General features: G+C 41.7%; 1 protein-coding gene across 3 annotated transcripts in view; it reads right to left on the minus strand.

The window, feature by feature from the left end:
* Positions 1–17,579: 17,579 nt before the first annotated feature.
* tnpo1 (transportin 1) overlaps positions 17,580–24,931 on the minus strand; it is an 82,517-nt gene continuing 75,165 nt past the window's right edge. The window contains exons 24-25 of one of the 3 annotated variants that reach the window (XM_033018691.1): positions 23,763–23,874; positions 17,580–23,652 (exon numbers count right to left, since the gene is read on the minus strand). In XM_033018691.1, the coding sequence (XP_032874582.1) occupies positions 23,767–23,874 (108 nt within the window). In that variant the 3' untranslated portion in view covers positions 17,580–23,652; positions 23,763–23,766. Of the gene's footprint in view, positions 23,875–24,931 lie in introns of all 3 variants that reach the window. The other 2 variants (XM_033018690.1, XM_033018689.1) reach the window with 2 other exon arrangements.

The raw sequence follows: 24,931 nt of genomic DNA on the forward strand, positions 1-24,931 counted from the left end.
TTTTCATTTTGCATGTAAAAACTTGAGAACATTGAGCGTTTTAAAAATTTTACAGCCAGATTTATCATTTCTGAAACTTTTTAGATACCAATGAAATCAAGAAAAAACACAAATAATGCCTTACTGTTGATGAAATGCAATGAGCAAATGCGATAATTCCCAATATTTTCAATCTGGATATCTGCACGGCCAATGCTTGCCAACCACTTTGGCTGTTGTTGTCCCTTCAGCTCTCGCTTCTCTCTACCATAATTACTCCTCACTTTTGGAATTCTGAAGTAGGATAAATGTCTCTCAGGGTTACCCTGATCTCCACAATTATTTACAGCACAAAAATTGACCATTTTGGCAGTTTTTAACCGGTAAGTATGAGTTTTGTGTATTAACAGTGGATGCCGTAGGCTGCCATGTCCTCCACATGGATTGAGCTGCTCCGTGCGTCACACACTTTGACCCGATTACCTTACGTGCAACCTCCCTATATGGGGAGAAGGCAGGAATGGGGTACTGATTGCGGATGATCAGCCATGATCAGATTGAATGGCGGTGCTGGCTCGCCTACACCTGCACCTATTGTCTATGTATCCATGAAAAGTTTTATTACCATTCCTGGTGACCTCAGAAGCTGATTTTAAGAGTTACTATGTTACTATGTTAAACAGTGTTATGTGAGGTCATGGATGTTACATTGGGGGTTGAGAAGCACAACATTGCAATTATGTTTTAAACTCATTTACTTGACCTTTTAACAAGATTTTTGGGCACCAACCATGTTGACATGGATGGTTATATTACTATGAGGTGGTACTTGAGAGGGATCTCATATGCAACACTGTGGCATATCAGTTACCACTGCTGCCTCAGATCCAGAGCACACTTCCAGCACAGGGTGTGGAGTTTGCACCACCTGGATGTGGTGTTATTACCACCTGGAGGTTTGTCAGGCATTACTGTATTCTTTCACATCCCAAAGATATGCTGATAAGTCAATTAGCTGCTGCTAGTTACCCCTAAGCATAGGAAAGCAGCAAAGTAGAGTCTATAAGCATGAGGAGAATAAATAGTTGATAAATCTGGCCCATAAATCCCACTGTACAAAATCCCAGGAGCAGCAAAACTTCAATGATCCAGATCCGTTCCTATAAATGGACATTGTATGAAAAATTAGAGTCATAGATTAAAACAGCCCAACTTTCCTACACCGGCCAACATGTCCCAGCTACACTAGTCTCACCTGCCTGCGTTTGGTCCATATCCCTCCAAACCTGTCCTATCCATGTACCTGCCTAACAGTTTCTTAAATGTTGGGATAGCCCCAGCCTCAACTACCTCCTCTGGCAGCTTGTTCCATACACGCACCCCCCTTTCTGTGAAAAAGTTTCCCTTCGGATTCCTATAAAATCTTTTCCCCTTCACCTTCATATGATATCCTCCGCTCCTCAATTCACCTACTCTGGGCAAGAGACTATGCATCTATCCAATCTATCCCTCAACTTCAGAGAGAAAAAATGTAATAGAACATTTGAAAACAGATTCCCCCTGAAAGCAATAAATATTCAAATTGTGCACAATGACCTTATGCGTACAAATTCAAACTCACTCTAGACTATTAAGGGAAAATTTATTTGCACAAGAGCTAACACAAAGCTGATATAATTTCCTCAATAACATTTCTGCTTTGCAACAGCTTTATAAGAGAATCCTTCAAGTTCACATAGTCGTGCCAATCTTTAAAGTTGTAGCATCTGGGTAAAGGCCATATCCTGCTCCTTCAAAGCAAAATGCCACCAGCATTGCTTTAAAAGATCTCCTTCAGACAGTTCATAGGAAGTCTGTACTCTGTCTTGATAGGTTCCTAGTCTAGGACTGTCCACAATCATAACTGTCTTAACAGCATTATGGGGCCCTGGGTAAAGCAGTGCAATGGGCCCCCTACACTTTGAGTTTCTTTATGCCGAATCAAATATGCCATCATGCACTTGCGATGTTCTTCTCTGTTTTCATGTTCTACAATAACATTCTACAATACATAGATTAGCATGGGGCCCCGGGCAACTGCCCAGCGTGCCCATGCGTTAAGATGGCCTGGTCCACAAGTAGATAACAGGATCTAAATAGGAGTGAAGGAGGCAGGAGAGGCCGAACTGCATTCTGTAGTCTCCATCGCACTTACTTCATACGCACTAGATATCACAAGACGCAATCAAGCTATTATGCCCTTCCTCTAGACTGTTGGTTTTGACAGGAAATCTGGCATCCTGTAATAATACAATAATGGACAGCAATTCTGCTTCAGCAAGAGGAAATCCTGTGCCATAAGGGACTCTTGGCAACAGTAAATGAAGTAACATCAGAAAGGTCAGGTTAACAATGGTCATTTTCCTTTGCAAACAGGAAACAAGCCGCCTCCAGGTAACAAACAGGTTCCCCTTTACACACCTCCAGATGTCAATTTTAAAGTCAAAGCAGTACAGCACGGAAACAGGGCCGACTGCCCACCTTATCCATGCCAATGCCCACCTTGTCCATGCCAACCAAGTTGGCAGTAACCATACTGTGCTACTCCCATTTGTCTGCCCATAGCCCTCTCAATTCTTATCTGTTCAAATCTTTTAAAAGTAATTGTATCCACTTATGTAGCTCGTTCCAGATAGGGAGTACCCTCCTCCAGTGAGAAAGTTGCCTATTGACCTTCTTAAATATCTCCCCTCTCACCTTAAGCCTAAGCCCCTCAGTTTTAGAATCCATACCCTTCCTGCTTAGTCACCCCATCCTACTCACTTATCTAAATCTGCCAGCACAACTCTCCATTCCCTTCTTCTTCATGCAGGTCCAGCATCATCTTCAATCCACCCATGCTATCACTAATACTACCTTCGCAGAAGCCATATTTGGATAGGTTCAACATAGATCTGGCAGTACAAAACAGTACATCCATGGGGTACTATCGCCCTTCAGCAGGAGCAATGTACACTGCCTCAACCTGTGGCCTTGAGGTCTTGGCATATCCTTCATACCATTACCATCAAGGGATCAACTGTGATTCCATGTAGAGGGCAGGAGGGCACACTAGGAGCAGCACCAGGTGTTCCCAAAAACTTAGAAACATAGAAAATAGGTGCAGGAGTAGGCCATTCGGCCCTTCAAGCCTGCATCACCATTCAATATAATCATGGCTGATCATCCAACTCAGTATCCTGCCCTCTTCATACCCCCTGACCCCTTTAGCCACAAGGGCCACATCTAACTCCCTCTTAAATATAGCCAATGAACTGGCCTCAACTACCTTCTGTGGCAGAGAATTCCACAGATTCACCACTCTCTGTGTAAATTTTTTTTTTCTCATCTCAGTCCTAAAAGATTTCACCTTTATCCTTAAACTGTGACCCCTTGTTCTGGACTTCCCCAACATCGGGAACAATCTTCCTGCATCTAAAAAATACATGTTGGTCCTGGCTTAGTGAGACTGCATCATGCTTACTAACCAGCACAAACAGCATGCAATAGCCTCAGTTAGACAACCTCCAACAAACAGTTAATTTCAAAGCTCCATCGACCCACCACATCCTGTTACGAAAGGTTGTGGACATTTAAACACCATATCCTTGCTTGTAAAAAAGGTAGATCCACAAATACCGTAATTCAGTGATAACCAGACCCAACACGGAACTGCTAAAGGACAATGGTGACGCATTCACTATCATTTTCAATCAGATGTGCCAAATAGGTAATTCAACTCTGCTCTACCCCACCATTGCAGATGCGAGCCCTTCAGCCAATTCAATTCACTTCACATGATGACCAGAAACAGCTGAAAGAACAGGAAGCAGCAAAGAGTTGTCTCGAGGTAATGTCATAGTCATACAGCCTGGAAGCAGGCCCTTTGGCCCAATTTTACTGCAACGACCAATACCCCTTCTACACCAGTCCCACATCCCTCGAAACCTATACTATCCATGTATCTGTCCAAATGTTTTTTAAATGTTGTGATAGTGCATGCCTCTAATACTTTCTCTGACAGCTCGTTTCCTGTTCCTACCACTCTTTGCAGGAAAAAATGCCCCTCGGGTTCTTACTCATTCTTACCTTCCACCCCCTCACCCCCTATGTCCTCTCGCTCTTGATTCCCCTAATCTGGGTAAAGGACTGCATTCACCCTAGCTATTCCTCTCAATCTTATTATCACCCCTCATCCTCCTGCGCTAAAAGGAATCATGTCTTCGCTATAGCGCTGCCAAACTGGCTGTTTCAAGCCAAGCTCCTCTTAGAATAACTCAGCAGATCAGGCAGCTTCTCTAGAGAACATAGATAGGTGGTGATTCGGGTCACCTATGCATGTTTTTCGGAGATGTTGCCTGACCCAGAGCGTCTGAGCTAGAGGCAGAGGTTGAGTAGGCTAGGACTCTATTCCTTGGAGCGCAGGAGGATGAGGGGGAATCTTATAGAGGTGCACAAGATCATGAAAAGAATCGATCAGGGAGATGCAGAGTCTTCTTGACCAGAGTAGGGGAATCGAAGACCAGAGAACAGGTTTAAGGTGAAGGGGGAAAGATTTCATAGAAATTTAAGGGGTAACCTTTTCACACAAACGGTGGTGGGTGTATGGAACAAGCTGCCAGAGGAGGTAGTTGTGGCTGGGACTATCCAAACATTTAAGAAACAGGTAAATGGATAGGACAGGTTTGGAGGGATATGGACCAAACGCAGGCAGGTGGGACCAGTGTAGATGGGACATGTTGGCCGGTGTGGGCAAGTTAGGCCGAAGGGCCTGTTTCGACACTGAGTCACTTATGACCTGCTGAGTTACTCCAGCATTCTGTATCTTATTTTTGTAACGCAGCATCTGCAGTTCCTTACTCGTACAAAACTGAGTTACCTGACAAAGTGGAAAATTGGCGATGAGTCTTTCAAATTACATTCAACACCAGACCCCACCACAGTCTGAGTGCAAAGATGAGCTTAGTTTCCAAGGTGAGGCATCAAGGCAGAATTTGACTGGATGGCACCAAGACAACCTGGTAAAACTGATATTAATAGACAACAAGGATAAAGCTCTCCAGTGATTGTAGTCAAACGTCGCATAAACCTGGTTGTGGTTGACAGAAGTCCCAGACCCATGACATCACTACAGGAAGTCTCAGAGCTGTGCCTTAAGACCAAGCATTCTTATTCTGCTTTATTGTGATCTTACTTCCATTATAAAATCAGAAGAGAGAACGGTTGCTGATGGATGTGCAACAATCTTCTATTTGCAACTTCTCAGCAAATGAAGCTGTTACCTGAATGTAGCATCTAGACAGCATTCAGGCATGGGCTGCTGAGTGACAAGTAACAAGGGACCCACCTAACCTGTTCAACCAAGGGTGAAGATCATGCCTGGATGCTTCGTAGTTTCATACAGTACTTTGAAAAAGCTACTTTCTTAACTACTAAACCAGGTTCGCTTCTTAATAAACAGACACCACACAAACTGTTTGGTAGACCAGTTCAAAACTTTAGTTATTATCGGCCGATGGAAGGGAAAGAGAATTCCAGCTAAGTGACCAATGTAGACACTCGACTGTCCTCGGTCCACTTCTCTGAACAACAGAATTACATTGCCTTAAATAGGGTTTTTTTGTCCCCCTTAGCACATTTCACAGACATTAGTCATGGTCAGAGGTACAGGAAAAGGTTTCCACAGAATGCATCACATCAAAGGCCTTTTGTTTACATGTTACAAGATAACATTGGCCATTTGGTTTACGACATTTTATCTTTCTACTTCCCTGGTTCCTCTCTCGTCCTTCATAAACATTGGCCATTTGGATAATGCCATTTTATCTTCACAGAGATCACCTTAGCTCTTTCGCTGCTTCCTCGCTGTCATTTGGTCCCTCATAAACATTGACCATTTGGTTTATGGCATCTTACTTCAAAGATATCTAGCTCCTCTCTGCTTGTCACTTGGGAGACAATGTTATAGGATTTATTATCTCACACACAGCAACCTGAGGCAAGCCTAATTTGAGACTAAATATAAGCTGTAAGCTAGCCCAGAAGCCAATTTAATATCTTCTTATATTTTAACTAAAATTCAGCTTCATCAACTTGATAAAACACATTTGCAAATTGAAATTAATTGACGAACGCCAAACACCTTAATCTGGAGTCTTTCCCAAAATTTACAAAGAACTGTTTTCTTTTATTCACCCTGTTCTTGCCTCTGCAGAACTGATTTCACAGACTTGTACAGCATGGACACAGGGAATTCAGGGCACTATGTTCACATTGACGAATCATCAGCCATCTGTCCCACCTTCCAAGACTTTGTCCACGATCTTTTATACTAGTACAGATTCAAGTACTCATAAAAAATGTTCTTTAATGCTGTTAGCCACTCCACTACTCGCATTCCCCAGGTACTCGCCTCTCTTTAAGTGGAAAAAGGTCCCACTCAGGTGACTTCTAAATGTCTTACCGCTTAACCGAAATCAGTGTCTTCCAGTTTTATCCACCTCTGAAAGGGGAAACATTTCCTGCAATATAACCTATCCTCAACCCTCAATTTAATATATATATTTCATCCCCTCTTAACCCCTGTTTCAGGCAAAAACAGACATAGTCTTCAGTTTCTTCTAATTACTAAAACATCCAAGGCAACATCCTGATGAATCATCTCTGCACCCTCTCATCACTATCACTTCTTTCCTATGGGGTGGAGATCACAGCTGCATACAGTACTCCAGATGAAGCTTAACAAATGTTATAAAGTCAAAGCATAACCTCCCTGCACTTGGATTCAATCCATGACTGAAGCATCCGAGATATTCTCCGCTGCATTCCAACACCAAGGCCATGATAATAACGCTAAAACGAATTGCACCTCAATTTCTAATCACATTTCACAGCCTCCCTGGTTCCATTGTATTGAAATATTTCAGATCCTACTTTCAGGTAACAACTGTTGGTAATGAATCGAAACTAGTGTCCTCCATAATGTTTGGTACAAAGACCCATCATTTATTTATTTGCCTTTGTGCGCCACAATTTGAGATTTGTGATAGAAAAAAAATCACACGTGATTAAAGTGAAAATTGTCAGATTTGAATTAAGGCCATTTTTATACATTTTGGTTTCACCATGTAGAAATTACAGCTGCGTTTATACATAGTCCCCCCATTTCAGTGAACCACAATGTTGGGACACAGCAATGTAAATGAATGTAGTCATGTTTAGTATTTTGTTGCAATGACTGCTTAAAGTCTGCGATTATGGACATCACCAGTTGCTGGGTGTCTTCTCTGGTGATGCTCTGCCAGGCCTGTATTGCAGCCATCTTTAGCTTATGCTTGTTTTGGGGGTTAGTACCCTTCAGCATATAAAAGGCATGCTCAATTGGGTACAGATCGGGTGATTGACTTGGCCCCTCAAGAAGTGACCATTTTTTAGCTTTGGAAAACTGTTGCTTTAGTAGTGTTTGGGGTTATTGTCTTGCTGTAGAATGAACCGCCAGCCAATGAGTTTTGAAGCTATTTTTTAAAAACTTGAGCAGCTAGGATGTGTCTATACACCAGAATTAATTATGCTACTACCATCAGCAGTTGTATCATCAATGAAGATAAGTGAGCCAGTACCTTCAACAGCCATATATGCCCAGGCCATAATACCCCCACCACTGTGCTTCACAGATGAGGTGGTGTTTATGAATGATCCACAGCAACACACACATAATGAAGATCAATCTTTATTCCATAGGCAAACAGGAACATCCAAACAGCCAGCTATTCGCATCTAGCTCAGCTGGCTTGTAAGAGAGCAAGTTAGCTGACCTTGCTAGTGTAAAGCTGTGTAGTACCGTAATACCATGTAAAGGGAGGCATGCACATATGTGTAGTGGAGGTTATAGATGGCATGAATTAATAAGGGTTAATCTACATCCTTCCTCTTAAAGAAGTAAAGCATATATAGAGTGGTTAGTGGAGCATATTGTAAAACACCAGTATAAGGTGCGGCATTTATTATTTTACTGCATATTTGAGCACATAAAAGTTCAAGTGTAGCCGGTAAATTTTCCAATCAGCGGGCTGGCTTGCAGACACGACCTGCACATGTACGGTAATACCCCTCATACACCTCATCCTTCTCTGAGGGAGCAAGTCCCTTATCGGGCGAACGTGAAGGAGAAGACACCGGGGAAGGCAGGGATGACGCTGGCACCGGCACCGGCAGAGGAATCGTTGGTGTAGGATTCGCGGAGCGTGAGGGAAGACCGGAAGTCCGAGTAAGGACGTGGAGGTGCCGGTTCATTAACCGGGAGGAGGTGTTGGCGGGTTTGCCGATAGATGCCGTTGTCAATACTGACCAAGTACGAGCGTGGTTCCGCGGTGGACCCCAGAATGACTCCGAGGCGGTCGTAACCTCGGAGTGACCGGAAGCGGACAACCTGTACCTTGTTGAGCGGGTGAAGCGGAGAGCTGGTTTTATCGTAGTATTTTCTTTGTACGTCGCGGCGGCGTTGGAGCTGGGATTGGATAACTGACCGTGCACGAACTTGTGGTTCTAGTAGTTGCTTGGCCATAGGCAGAGTGGAGCGGGTTCGCCGTGACATGAGCCGTTCGGCTGCAGATCCCGGGAGAGAGTCGCGGACGATGTTCCGTAGGTTGAGTAAGTCGAGATAAACATCAAAGCCGGCCCAGTGTGAGCGTTCCATTAGTTCTTTGAGGGTTTCAAATGCCCTCTGCTGGTGTTGGTGCCAGGACCAGTGGGTATACTTGTGGGTCAGTTGTCGCAGCGGGGCTGACAGCTCGCTGAAGTTTGGGATGAATTTTCCCAGGTAGTTTACCGTGCCTAGAAATTGTTGTAGAGCTGTCACGTCCGTAGGTGCTGGCATTTCATTGATGACAATGGTTTTAGATGGGTCTGGCCTGAGTCCGTTGTTGGTGAACACGTGGCCCAGATAAGTTACTTCGTCGACCCGAAACCTGCACTTGAGAGAGTTGAGTTTGAGATTTACCTCCCTGGCACGATCCAGGAACTGCTCATCAGGTATGAGTTATGTTCTTGTCCATTGCGCCCGGCGATCAGGATGTCGTCCACGATTATGTAGCATGGGTAGCCAGCAAAGAGTTGTTCCATAGTACGTTGGAAAACCTCACTGGCTGAATTGATGCCAAATGGCATTCGTAAAAATCGGTAACGTCCGAAGGGCGTCGCGAATGTGGTTAACATGGAGGATGTATGGTCTAGTGGCATTTGCCAAAATGAGTTATTTGCATCTAGGACAGAAAAGACTGTGGATTTACCCAGGTTGGCAGCGACTTCTTCCACCGTCCACATTGGGTGGTGTGGCCGTTTGATGGCAGTATTTAAATCTTTAAGGTTGATGCAGATCCTTATTTCGTCTTTGTTCCTCTTGACTGCTGCAACCATGGGTGGAGACCCAGGAGGAGGGGGTCGTTGACAGGTGCTATCATACCCAGTGTTTTCATTCTGTCTAGTTCAGCTTTGACACGGTCCTTCATTGCGTGCGGGATTCGGTGAGGAGAACGAACGACAGGTATGATTTCCTTGTCGGTTACAATGCTCTATTTTGTGGGAATCTTGCCCAGCTAGTTATCAAAAAGGTCTTTGTATTGTTCGAGCAGTTGTTGCGTGGGACTTTGAGAGGTCGGCATTGGGTACACAGTTTTGCCAAAGAAGACTAGGTTCATATCGCGGCATGCATCAATGCCCAGAAGGAGGGGCACTTCCCCTCTAATGATGAAAAACTCCAGGTTGTAAACTCGAGACGCTGGATGGCATTGTAATGTGACCGTACCAACTGGTTGCAACTCCTCGCCATCAAATGGATGCAACTTTGAGGTTGTTTTCATGACAGTTTCATTGTTGTGAATTCTTTGGACGTCTGAGAGAGAGACCACCTTACATCTCGCTCCGCTATCTATCTTAGCAGCAACTCTGGTGTTGTTGATACTGAGCGTTGTCATGGGATCACTGTCTGTAGACGGTGAACCGGGTATACAAGAATGTATGTTTTGGCTGACTTCTTGCAGGTGCTGCAGTCATGGTTCTGCTGGAACTATTGATTCTGTCAGTGCCTCGTGGGAAAGTGAGGGTCCAAGTGCAGAGAGATTGTTGTGGCTGGGCCCTGTTGGTATGGGCATGGCAGCACTGGATAAAGTGGCCTTTCTTTTTACAATAGTGACAAGTTTTGCCATAAGCGAGGCATTGCTCACGAAATTTTGGTTGTGAGCCACCGCAATTACCAGTTATGGACCCGAGGATCAGTTACCCTCCATCGGGTGTAGGCGGTTGTCGAGTGGTTAATGTTTGTCACAGGGACCTATAGAAGGCATGGACATCGTAGGTAGTGTGTGTTCCCGGTCCCAAAGCTTTGGGTATGGGTGTCAGTGCATTCTGCAACCCGGCAGGCACGTTTAACCTTATCTAGTGTAAGCTCCTCACCCCGGAGTAATTCATTTCTCACCTTGTCATTCAGGATGCCGCGGATGAGTAAGTCACGGTCTTGGAAGTGGCATCTGGCTGCAATGCTCTTGAGGGTGCCAATGTAGGATTCGACCGTTTCACCCTCTCGTTGGCTATGGGGAAAAAACTTGTGGTGCTCCATGATAACGTTAGTGCGAAGTTGGCACAGGTGTCTGACCTTTTGGAGAAGGAAGACAGGGTCTCTGATGGACTCTGCCGGGGTCACAACCTGTGTTACAGCATCGGTATGTTCTGGGGCATAGTAGAAATCCTGTGCCCGCTACGTTGAGGAGAATTGATGCAACAGTGTGGGGGAGCAGCTCCAGGGTGGGCAGCATCTATGACAATTCCAAATTCCACCTCGAAGATGCGCCAACTTTTGGCAAGTTAACTGTCGAACACCAAAGGATCTGGTTTATGATAAACTAAAATAAATTCAGGCAAGAGTTGGAGGAGCGGTTCAAGACTCTGACACCATGTTTATGAATGATCCACAGCAACACACACATAGTGAAGACCAATCTTTATTCCACAGGCAAACAGGAACATTCAAACAGCCAGCTATTCGCATCTAGCTCCGCTGGCCTGTGAGAGAGCAAGTTATCTGACCTTGCTAGTGTAAAGCTGTGTAGTACCGTAATATCATGTAACAGGTGGCATGCACATATGTAGTGGAGATTAGAAATGGCATGGATTAATAAGGGTTAATCTACAGGTGGTATGCTTTGGATCTTGGACAGTTCCTTCTCTGCACTATACTTTGCTCTTGCCATCACTCTGATATATTAATCTTGGTCTCATCCGTCCACAAGACCCGTTTCCAGAACTGTGGTTGCTCTTTTAAGTACTTATTGGCAAACTGTAACTGGGCCATCCTAATTTTGTGATTAACCAGTGGTTTGCATCTTGCAGTGTAGCCTCTGTATTGCTGTTCATGAAGTCTTCTGCAGATAGTGGTCATTGACAATTCCACACCCGACTCCTGAAGAGTGTTTCTGATCTGTCGGACGGGCGTTTGGGGATTTTACTTTATTATAGAAATAATTTGTCTGTCATCAGCTGTGGAGGTCTTCCTTGGCCTGCCAGTCTCTATGTGATTAGTAAGCTCACCTGTGCTCTCTTTCTTCTTAATGATATTCCAAACTGTTGATTTTGGTGAGCCTACGGTTTGGCTGATGTCTCTAAGTTTCATTCTTGTTTCTCAATCTCATAATGGCTTCTTTGACTTTCATTGGCATAACTTTGGTGCTCATGTTGATAAACAGCAATACGTTTCCAAAGACTGGAGGAAAGACTAGGTGCTGAGAGTTCTCTTATACCTGCATTAAGGAGGCATTTAAGCACACCTGAGCAATTACAAACACCTGTGAAATCATGTGTCGCAAACATTATGGTGCCCTGAAATGGGGGACTATGTATAAACACAGCTGTAATTTCTACATGGTGAAACCAAAATGAATTAAAAAAATATCCTTTAATAAAATCTGACAATGTGCACTTTAACCACATGTGATTTTTTCTATTATAAATCTTAAATAGTGGAGTACAAAGGCAAATAAATAAATGATGGGTCTTTGTCCCAAACATTATGGAGAGCACTGTATACTAACTTTAAACCCACCTTTCCAACCTCCCATTACATTACATTGACATAATAGTTGAGATGACAGGACAATTGGCTGTGCAACAAATTGTGACTCCAATGTATTTGGTCAGCAATCTATTAAAAATGAACCATGACAGACATTTAGAAAGAGAAGAAAACCATTAGCAATCTTATCTGCATTTTACTATTCCTGCATGTGTGAGGAACAATAATCAAGTGACTAAACTCTTCCTTATTAAGCTACACAGGTCCTGCTTTGTCAGTAGAACTCAGGGTGCTTTTATCCAATACTCCAGAGCATAACAGTTTGTGCAAACTTTATTCTGCAGGTACACTATGGGCAATAAGATTGAAGTGTTTAAAAACAAATGAATGTTTGACAGAGCAGTCTTTTCCTCCAATATACGAATCCAGATAATTTGGCGAAAAACAATACCAACTTTAGGGAGGAAAATAGTTAACGAGGGATTGAAAGGGCTTAGACATAGTGTTTGGGATAATGTTTTGGACAAAACATTATCGTTGATTTAATTTGGGGGTAAGCCATGTCAGTTGAGATCGACCCCATGGTTTGCTCATCCTGCAACATGTGGGAGATCAGGGATATGGTCGGTGTCCCTGGTGACGACGTTTGCAGGAAATGTGTCCAGCTGCAGCTCCTGGCAGACCGCATTGAACGATTGGAGCTGCGGTTGGATTCATACTGGAGCATCCACGATGCTGAGAAAGTCGTGAATAGCACGTACAGTGAGTTGGTCACACCGCAAGAAAAAATTAAGCGGACAGAAAGGGAACAGGTAGCCATTAGCCAGCGTAGCAGTAGGCAGGTAGTGCAGGAGTCCCCTGTGGTCATGTCCCTCCTAAACAGATATACTATTTTGGATACTGTTGGGGGAGATGGCTCATCAGGGGAAGGCAGCAGCAGCCAAGTTCATGGCACCATAGAGGATTCAATTGTAAGGGGAATAGATAGGCGCTTCTGCGGCCGCAAACGAGACTCCAGGGTGGTATGTTGCCTCCCTGGTGCAAGGGTCAGGGATGTCACTGAACGGTTGCAGAACATTCTGGAGGGGGAGGGTGCACATTGGCACCAACGATATAGGTAAAAAACGGGATGAGGTTCTACAAGGTGAATTTAGGGAGCTAGGAGATAAACTTAAAAGTAGGACCTCAAAGGTAATAATCTCTGGATTACTACCAGTGCCACGTGCTAGTCAGAGTAGAAATAGGAGGATATTGCAGATGAATACGTGGCTTGAAAAATGGTGCAAGGGGGAGGGATTCAAATTTCTAGGGCATTGGAACCAGTTCTGGGGAAGGTGGGACCAGTACAAACAGGACGGTCTGCACCTGGGCTGGAATGGAACCAATGTCCTTGGGGAATTGTTTGCTAGTGCTGTCGGGGAGGATTTAAACTAATGTGGTAGGGGGATGGGAGCATGAGCAGAGAGACAGAGGGGTGTAAAATGAGGGTAGAAGCAATAGGTAGCAAGGTGAAAAGTAAAAGTGGCAGGCAGACAAATCCAGGGCAAAAATCAAAAAGGGCCATTTTTCAACATAATTGTATAAGGGGTAAGAATGTTATAAAAACAAGCCTGAAGGCTTTGTGTCTCAATGCAAGGAGCATTCGTAATAAGGTGGATGAGTTGAATGTGCAGATAGTTATTAATGAATATGATATAGTTGGGATCACGGAGACATGGCTCCAGGGTGACCAAGGCTGGGAGCTGAACCTCCAGGGATATTCAATATTCAGGAGGGATAGACAGAAGGGAAAAGGAGGTGGGGTAGCGTTGCTGGTTAGAGATTAACGCAATAGAAAGGAAGGACATTAGCTTGGAGGATGAGAATCGATATGGGTAGAGCTGCGAAACACTAAGGGGCAGAAAACGTTAGTGGGAGTTGTGTACAGGCCACCTAACAGCAGTAGTGGAGTTGGGGATGGCATCAAACAGGAAATTAGAAATGCGTGCAACAAAGGTAAAACAGTTATAATGGGTGACTTCAATCTACATATAGATCGGGTGAATCAAATTGGCAGGGGTGCTGAGGAAGAGGATTTCTTGGAATGTATGCAGGATAGTTTTCTAAACCAACATGTAGTGGAACCAATGAGAGAGCATGCTATTCTAGATTGGGTATTGAGTAATGAGGAAGGGTTAGTTAGCAGTCTTGTTGTGCGTGACCCCTTGGGCAAGAGTGACCATAATATGGTTTGAGTTCTTCATTAGGATGGAAAGTGACATTGTTAATTCAGAAACAAGGGTTCTGAGCTTAAAGAAAGGTAACTTTGAGGGTATGAGACATGAACCTTTGTTGCACGCATTTCTAATTTCCTGTTTAATGCCATCCCCAACTCCACCACTACTGTTAGGTGGCCTGTACACAAACTTCTGGGTGGGCGGCGCGACCCACGTCGCAGCGGCCTCTGCAGTCAGTCTGACATTTTATTTTTCTTGTTTCGTTTTGAGTGTTTTTTTTAAAAACTGGGTACGTGTGGGGGGGGGGGGGGGGGGCAGGGAAACTTTAAAAATATTTTCCCTGTACGGAGGACCTGACCTTTTCCCTGTCGGGTCTCCGTTGTCGTTGGGGCCTAGCACCGTGGAGCGGCCTCCAGCCGGAACGACCTGGGGCTCCAGTCGCAGACTACTCACTATCGCGGAGCTGGCCGAGTTAGGAAAGGGAGGAGCTGTGGTCGCGCGCTGCTGCGGCCCAACCCCTGAGATTCAGAGGCTCCAGCCGTCGGCCCGGTGTACGGTGACATCGGGAGCTCGCGGGTCCCTGGTGCGAGACCACTTTTCGGAGCTTCCGCAACGGCAACTTCTCCCGCCCAAGTTGCGGGTTTGAAAATGACCTTACATCGCCCGGCGCGGCTTTAATGGCCGCGGGACTTGCTAGCCCCCGCCGGAGGATTTAACATCAAGACCCGGAGCACGGCCTTGCATCGCCCGGCCTTAATGGCCGCGGGACTTATTTACCATCGCCCGCCGGGGGCTTTGACTTTGACATCGGGAGGAGAATGGGGAGTACAGGGGAGAGATAAGACTTTGCCTTCCATCAGTGAGGAGATTCACTGTGATGGATGTTTATGTAAATTATGTTGTGTCTTGGTTCTTTTTCTCGTTTGTATGACTGCAGAAACCAAATTTAATTTGAACCTCAATTTATTTGCCTCTGTACTCTACAATTTAAGATTTGTAATAGAAAAATAAAATAAAAATCACATTTGGTTACAGAGGCTACACTGCAAGATGCAAACCACTGGTTAGCCACAAAATTTGGATGGCCAGGTTACACTTTGCCAAGAAGTACTTAAAAGAGTTCTTTTAAGTTCTCGAAAAATGCCTTGTGGACAGATGAGACAAAGATTAACATATCAGAGTGATGGCAAGAGCAAAGTATGGAGGAGAGAAGGAACTGCCCAAGATCTAAAGCATACCACCTCATCTGTGAAATACTGTGGTGGGGGTGTTATGGGCTGGGCGTGTATGGCTGCTGACGGTACTGGCTCACTTATCTTCGTTGATGAAACAACTGCTGATGGTAGTAACATCATCAGAATTCTGAAGTGTATAGACACATTCTATCTGCTCAAATTCAAACAAATGCCTCAAAACTCATTGGCCGGCAGTTCATTCCACAGCAAGACAATTATCCCAAATATACTGCTAAAGCAACAAAGGAGTTTTTAAAGCAAAAAAATGGTAAATTCTTGAGTGGCCAAGTGAATCACCCGATCTGAACCCAATTGAGCATGCCTTTTATATGCTGAAGAGAAAACTGAAGGGGACTAGCCGCCAAAAGAAGCATAATCTAAAGATGGCTGCAAAACAGGCCTGGCACATCATTACCAGAGAAGACACCCAACAGCTTGTGATGTCCATGAATTGCAGACTTCAAGCATGCAAAGGATATGCAACAAAATACTAAACATGACTACTCTCATTTACATGACATTGCTGTCCCAAACATTATGGTGCCCTGAAATGGGGGGGGGGGGGGGGGGGGGGGGGGGGGACTATGTGCGAACACTGCTGTAATTTCTACATGGTGAAACCAAAATTTATAAAAATGGCCTTTATTAAAACTGACAATGTGCACTTTAACTATGTGATTTTTTTCTATTACAAATCTCAAATTGTGGAGGACGGAGGCAAATAAAGAAACTATGGGTCTTTGTCCGAAACATTATGGAGGGCACTGTATCAATATAGTAATTAAATGATATGCAGAATAAACAGGGAGAACCTGACCATTTAGAAACATAGAAAATAGGTGCACGAGTAGGCCATTCGTCCCTTCGAGCCAGCACCGCCATTCAATATTATCACGGCTGATCATCCAAAATCAGTACCCCGTTCCTGCTTTTTCCTCATATCCCTTGATTCCATTAGCCCCGAATCTAACTCTCTCTTGAAAACATTCAGTGAATTGGCCTCCACTGCCTTCTGTAGCAGAGAATTCTAGAGAATTTGGGAATTTCCGACTCTTACCATTATTTTCTCTTTTATTGGTGTCTAAAATTTGTTTTTTATGTTTCAAGTGGCTCAAAAGGCATAAATGTATATTATGTTCCATGATGAAACTCTAGGAAACTCCATGGTGATAGTCATTGTTCTGGTCATCAATGGGCTGAGTGAATTGTTTTCAGGTTCAACTCTAATTTCTCAAGCAATCTCCCATCCAAAAAGATGGTTTTAGTTTAGTTACATCATACAAAATGAAGCAAGTTTGTAAGTGATCACAATATTCTACTTGAGCGATTCATATATCTAAAGCTTGTACAATGCATTCATCACTTATGTTTGATTCACTAAAACAGACTGTCATAAACCCCATATTTTCTGCTTTGACGTTTGACCATGCAAATGTAAGAATAGAATTAATTCCTACCCAAGGACACGGTTTGTGTATCAATAAAATTGATAGTATTGCCTTGTAAACAACTTAGTTAAAAGATCTGGTCCATCTTAAGATAAATTTCCATTGAAGTTATTCGAAAACATGCCAGCATTTTCAATGTGCATCTTAAACTCCCTCAATTCCATACTGGAAACAATATGCTTGTTTTTCAAGCAAATTCAGTAATAGGATGAAGTATTGTATACACTGACATCAAGGATTTACAATTTATATTCTTGCAAATCTGCACCGTCAAGATCCCTAAAGAGAAATTGTTTTGTTTTTTTAATCAATTAAGAACATTTTTATATGTCAAAAATGTGAGCAGAATTAATATTTGTTTGCTCATAGGTCCTATCAATGCTCATACATATTACATAGATTAGTGGTTAGCGACAACATGTGGAAATTTCGACCTTCCAGTATTGCAACACAGCACAATTGCCCACTTTATAACCAAGGAGTGAGTGTTTTGGGAGAAGCTGTGGGGTTGGCAAAGTCGTACAAACAACTAGGCTAATTCATCTTCCCAAATCTAATTCAGTAACTATCACCAAGTGACTGCATTTCTAGAATGCTGCAGATGAAAACCAGAACTCAACTGTCAGCTTTAAGGTGATTTATTTTGAACATACATTTCCTAGCAGTGGTTAACATTAACATCTACTAGTTAACTACAATTTACAAACTAACATTTATCATTACAAAAACTACATAAGATCAATACAATATATATTCTCTGCATGATCCAAAATATTTGGTGGCCCCAAAAACTTTCTTCAAAATTCAGCAGCTTATCAAAAATTAAAACCATATTTCTATTCCAAATGAAGTTTTGTCAAGTTTACGCAGAAACAGACTTCCAAGAAATGTTGCTTATTTTCATTGGGCTTGAAGGAGGTGCAGGAGAGGTTTTGAAGGGCAAATTCTAACATCACATTACTTGTGTGTGAAGCTCTCTTTTTTACAAAAAAGATCCTTTGGTCATTATATCTGGACATTTCCCCATGCAAAATTGCATTTACTTCTCAATTCTAAAATTTACCATGATAGCTAATTGCTGTCAACCCCTCTAACTAGCCCATAACATAGAATATCAACACAGAAGTTAGAGACTTGTCTTTTTAAGCTGTTAGCAATAGCAGGGAATGAAGACCAAAGTGTCACTAAGCCATCACTGCTTTTGTATTGAAAAATTAAAGTCACTTTCAAAATATCTTGAACATTTACAGTATTGTACTTCAGAACTGTCATATTCAGCTACAATAACAAATTTATCCACAGCATGACCCAGTCTCATTATTCATAGGTCCCATGCAGTAATACATAATTCAAATTTAGACACTGACAAAACAGTTCAATGCAAACTTAATGCAGTTTTTAATTCAAAATCCTTAACATATTTTGGCTGCAGGAAGTTGGAAGCTATTGTTTTCTTTAACTATCAATACTGCAGAATGGATCATGTGGAAAATGTGCAAGGGAATACAACACCAAGTTCCATTTCAGATGATGACCATTTTTCAAACAAAGTAAAATCACGTGAGTGGACAAAGTGGTGTAAAGGAAGATTGACTTGAATCATCTATCATTGCTAAATAATGCATTGTTAGAACCCTTCAAGAGGGAAGCACATCCAGGAAGGGAAGGTAAAAGGCTTATATAAAAACAGTTAAATGCTGACCTGAGATTTCTACAACAAAAATATTCAAGTAGAAAAAATACATCAAGAGCAGCAGCCGTTTCTGCAAGGACAGCACACAGAGCACTCCATTCAGTGAGGAGCAGACAAACCAAGCCGTGCTTCAGCATACCAAAAAGGCAGATACTCTGGAATGTGATGAGACTAATTCTCATGACTTCAACATTTTTCCAACACTCAAAACCATATGATACATCTACAGTGAACAACCATAATGTGTTGTGTATCCCATGATGCATTCAGTTTGTGCAAAAATGTTCATCTTCTTACATTTTTGATTGGTGTAGGGAATTATTCTGACAGAACACATCTGTCGTTTTCAATAACCTCAGCAATATGGATGTAGTTTCATTTTTGTTTTACATGTGCACTTTTAAATAGGAGGCTGTAATCAATCTTAATCATGCACCAAGAATGCATTGTGCATACATATTTGGAAATAATTCAGCTTTTTCATTTTCATATATTGATTTCATATATTGATTTAAATCCGGGAGTAAAAAGGGGAAATTAATGTAAGATTCCAATTTCTAGGTTAAAATCAGGGTGACAAAGATGGATGTGCATACATTCCCCAACTATCTCTATGACCAGATGCAAGCATATACTTTTAAATGTTATGAACGTTGATAATAGGCTGTAAGAACTCAGTAAAATTAATTTAAATGAACAGGATTCAGTGAATTAAATTTCTCTGCACAAAATATTCATCACACTTAACTGAATAAAATTAAACTGTTACAATCCATAGTTGCGTGAATTTGTGACAGCAGTTTTCAACATCACATATCTTAACATACGTCTCAATTGTAATTTGAAATGAGCTGGTTTAAACTGCAACATAAAGCAGACAGAACAGTATGATGTTCTACATGTAAAGAGTGCTTCAGTTCAGAGAACCATTTCACTACATTACCTGCTTTGTATTTTAACAGCAAGTGCTTGAATAGCATAACAAATGTCTGACTACCGGTAATTCACCTGAAACATTAGCTCTGTTTCCCTCTGCACAAATGTTGACCAACCCAAGCATTTCCAGCATATTCTGTTAAGCGATTATTTATCAGAAGCTCAGTTAAGTGAGACGTTTGTAAAGTGCTATTTGGTATTCTAACTCATTTTAGAAAAACATTAGATACATATGTAACATTTGTTCAATTATTAATTTATGAAGCTCAGACATATGTATATATTTTGCTAATTGCCAATTCACTTACATCTAGTTTTTCAGGTTTTAATTACAAGGTATACCAGAGGGGAAATAAGAGAAAAATACTCATTATTTGTCATTTCCACAAAGACACCTGAATGAGACACTTGTAGGGATTCATGTAAATTTCCATTATGGCTTGAATTTCTAAATGAACAACAAAAACTGAAAACGAAGACAAAATGCAAGTAGTAGTAGCAGAGCTATTCTGTTTGCCCCGTTCTTTCCAAAGTGCTTGAAATATTTGTAATTTAGGATATTACAAACCAATTACATAGAGGTTGAGCAAAAATGAAATTGGAGTTTTAGGCATTCAGATGAAGGTCAAATTGGGGAAATACAAATAAAGTACCCTGTCCTCAGAATGTTCAGTTGGTCGGCAAAAGGTTTGCTGAAGAAATAAATCTGTCAAAGAAAATAGGCTTATGCTAATAATTAGATTTCTACTTATTTAAAGAAAAATAGCCCTAGCTGGACCTAGGAAATGATGCCCCAGTCAGTCTTTGAAATACTGAATTTAGATTTGAAGTTATTAGTGTTGAAATCTGAATACTGCTGGTAGATACAAAAAGGACATAAAACATGCCTTCTGAGCACTCCTGTTTGCCTGTTCAAAACACAATTTCTATCAACATGATTTTAACCATGATTATACATGGTTAGATTATCTCATTGAAGTACATGATAAAAATGTATTCAACTGCTAGTGGATTTTAATATACCATTATTTTAAAAACTGATCTGGTAACTTGCACATTTTAGGTCTTTGGAACAGAATATTTCAATTACTGGTCTTATCGGGAGGTTGAGATATTTTCAAACATTTATATACTAAAACATTTGGAACACTGTTTTAGTATAAAAATTGTTATGGATTAGAAAAAAAGATGAAAAGAACAGGGATAAAGGGAGAATCACAAGCAAAATCATTTTATTTTAGCAGTTATGGTTTAATATTACAGTAATAAAATTACTCCTGACATACCAACAGCTGCATTACTGCAATATTAGTGTTTTCTTCAGCAAAATGAAAGGCCAGAGTGTCTATAATTCAAGCAAGGAATCTCATTTGTCAAATCTGATCTTTACTTTCTCCCCTCCGCAAAAACCCTCCATCCCAGGGAAGTACAAATGTTTGTAATTCTATCCCAAACTGTTGCAATACTGTAACTTTTATTCCTAAACATTGAAGAGATTCAAGGCCAAATAATTGTGGGAGTTTTCTTAATTTTGTTTTACTAGTGATACAAATTTAGGAGAAAATACCCTTTGATACCAGAAGCAAACTGAATCAACTGAAGGTACGGAGCAAAAATGTTTCTTTTGGTTTAAAACTATGTCAACATGCAAATACATTTCTCCTAGATTAGCTTCTAGCAGCAGCAGCTAAGGAGTTGTTTTGTAATAACCTGAGCAATTATTTTTTCTAATCATTTATGAATTAGCAATTAAAGTATACTACATGCAAGTTTATGAATCTGGCACTTATGGAAACGGCCATGCAAGTTGATGCGACCTTACTGAAGCATATTAAAGGGTCTGTATATAATATGCAATTGTTATGAAAAACTAAATGCCAAGCTTGTCTAATCACTTTCCACACTGTGCAAAGTTAAGGAATGTATAAACGGCATTATTTCATGCAAAGTTTTTAAAATGACAATCCACAATGAAGTGCAAAGCACACTGTCTCAACAGAATTTCGTGCCACAATCTCAGTCTCTCTCAGCACACACCCGCACACACACTCAAAGCCTGTGTTTTTTTCAGTGCATTAGTTATCTCATTCATTGCACACAAAACTTCAAAGCAAGCAGCAATAATCAGCCAAACATTCAGTCTTTTCTCCCCGTCTGGTGTAGCAAAATATGTGATGGAGGAAAACCTAAAAATATAAAAAGCTGCCAGGGCTTTTTAAGCATTAAAATTATTTGCTGTATATTTTAATCTAGCCTTGCAGCCTCCAGAAATAGTGCAGCACTCCATACTCTGACCAGCAGAGTTGCTGATTTCCCTGGGGGAGGGTGTGTCCCATCTGAAAAATAATTCTAACCATCATGGGATCAGACAGTTAACGTATTACAAAAGACTCACGCATAACAAAGGTCAAGTGTACCAGTTTTTGTTTTCCACATTCACAGTACATAATAATAAAAAAATAAAAAAAGATTTACAACAAAATACACATTAGGGGAAAGGGACAGAATTCAATGTAAAAGGATTTATTTACATAAAGGAGTATAGAAAGCAACATAAAGTGGAACAAATTAAAGGAAACGGATCCATTTCATTTTGAACTCCTGCAGCTTCAATGGCACAAAGGGCCACCAATGTGCCAATTTTTCTTTCAAATATTTTAGATAGAAATTTTGACCTATCCTGCTTAAGGACAGTATCGCATGAGATCACGCTTTGAACAGAATTATTACCAATCAAGTCTGATTAAAACACTAAATAAAGCAAACTTTTCTCTTACACTTGTACATTTTCCTTATATGTCATCTAATTATGCAGCCTTTGATTGCCTTACTACATAATTCTTTTATGGAGGTTCTATAATTTCAATAGTATATAACCATGCAAAAAGCACATCACACTGACAGCACAGAGGCAACAGATTTGCATGGAGATTTCAACTTTCTACATTGTGCAGGTTACACACAATACAATAACAATCTTAACCCTAGTGGATCCTAGATACTTCAAATCCTTATAAACTGGTTATACCTATGAATAACCTTAACAGAAATTAAAATCCTATATGAAAAACCTTGGGATATTTTCCACAAAATCTATTCAGTAATATTGTTGAGCTGTATCACTAGAAGGATTCTAATGGGTAAGAAACCATACCATTTCCACTCTCTATGATGCACGCATGCTAGCTCAATGTCTCACTAAACAAAGCAACCTTACTTCTAACCACAGTAAACCAAGTTACATGTCTGTACCTTAATCGAACATGTACACTACAAAGATGTTTAGAAAGAAAAATCTGAACTATGGCATTTTTAACCAATTACTTATATTATCTTTTGTGTTTTCAATGCAAAACTATGTCAAAAGATATGTCAAACCGTAACCAATATGCACGTACCACTCAGTGAAAAAAAACTATTTTAGGGTTTCCCAAGCTATTTTAGGATGTTACCAATCGTTAGTCATTCACTATGACTGAAACTGTTATTTAATTAATTAGAAACTTAAATTTTCATAGCTATGATTTTACAAAGGTGTTCGCTATCTTGGAAACAAGCTGCTCTTTTGAATTGCACTAACACTGTCATTTTTAGCTCTCCTAAATTCATGCAAAAACCTATTAATCCCCAAGTGTTTCCTTAATTCTTACCTTCAGCCTTAGTCTGTATGCAAAACCCCCATGTCTCTGGCTGTCGACTTTTAACCTAATGATTATGAATTTCTCTCTGCAATTAAACCCACTTCTGAAGCCTACATAACTGCATTTGTTGCATTTTCCCTTTATCAGAAACATGATGTTTATGGATCAGATGTCTTCCTTTGTTTCTTCTCTTCTGGTGTAAAGCTCGAAAAAGAAGAGACAAATGTCCATCGAGAAAGACTTCAGGGTTTAACGTCCCCCCAATGTCGACTGAACAGTGCGACGGCTAAACACATCCCTCCCACCCGTCCCAGTAGGGCTGGGATTGTACTATATGTCCCACTGGTTTACCCTTCCCCCCCCGTAAAAGGGTAACTTTTTCCCTGGGTGCAGAGGCTCCCTATGGACTTCCCAGCTTGAAAGACCTGTAGAGACAAAGAAAACGATTTTACACATTCGACAGACAAGAGCTCCAAATTCTGTTCAAAGAATACATTTTAGAAATTACCACCAATATAAGTTGACAACAGCATACACAGCTAGACTCCATAATATGCAGCAAGGCGTTCCTTCAAAGGTGGCGGGAACTGGTCTGAAAAACGGTTCCAATTCTCATCCCCAATTTGACTTTTAAAGCCATGAAGTATCTAAATGGGGAGGAAAAAAAAAAATTGTTTTTAAAAAATCATCTGATTTAAATCGTACTGCTGCAACTTTAGTAAAAGAAGTATGCACCATAAATCAAGGGTTTGTGAGCTTTACCCAACTAAACTGTAAGTCTTGTTAGTAACTGCTGGCTGCTTTCAGCACAATCATGAGTTTTAAACTCAAAATTGCAATGAAGGTTCATATTACAAAATATTCAAATAGCAGCGAAGGTTTGTTTTTCTCAACTATTCCTCATTGCTTCAAATTTCTTCCATAATCATCCGGATGAAAAACCTGCAACCGCGCAACAGCCTGCAAATGAATCCGCCCATCCCCTAAATGCTCATTCATGTGCATGAAGCTGTCCTTAGTTGGGCGTTTGTAAACTAGGGAGGGCCACAACCTAGTCTCATGTGGCCAACCATAAAACCCGGTGGACCACAGGCTACAGGGGGAAGGCACTGAGCCAACCCCTGCTCGGAGAACCCGGAGGTCCGTGGCCTAGAAGGGGGAACCTGCTGAGCGACCCGTGCTAATCCCCCAAGACCATAGAGCAGGAGGTTGGAGCCGGCGATGACGGATACGACCGGAGAAGAGCGAGGCCAACAGGAGAGGAGAGGGAACCGGGATCTGGCCTATCGTGTAATCGAGGTTGGCTGCGGGAAACTCCCCCGGGGCACAAAGGTGAATGGGCGAGAAGGGGACATTGGTTTGCAGGTTGACCGGCATGTCCAAGGGAAGGCGACGTCTGGAGACCTGCAGCAGCCTGGGGCTTGCTTGGAACAGGCACCACTCAGAAGAGTGCGGACTGGATTTTGAACTATCGCGCCTCTTGCATGCGGGTTCAGTAGACCATTTGTGTACAATTTGCTTATTGGGGATGTGCTTAGGTATGGTAACACGCTTCTGGACTGTATGCAAGACAAGTGTTTCACAGTGCGTTTGCACTTCGCGCATGTGCCAATAAAAGCACATTAAACCTATATGATTCCAACAGGTTAATCATCATCATGCTATGTTCCATGGAATTTTGATGTATGTAAATTGCAGCCTTAT

The sequence above is a fragment of the Amblyraja radiata genome, chromosome 3 (assembly GCF_010909765.2).
Source record: "Amblyraja radiata isolate CabotCenter1 chromosome 3, sAmbRad1.1.pri, whole genome shotgun sequence".
NCBI classification, from domain to species: Eukaryota; Metazoa; Chordata; class Chondrichthyes; order Rajiformes; family Rajidae; genus Amblyraja; species Amblyraja radiata.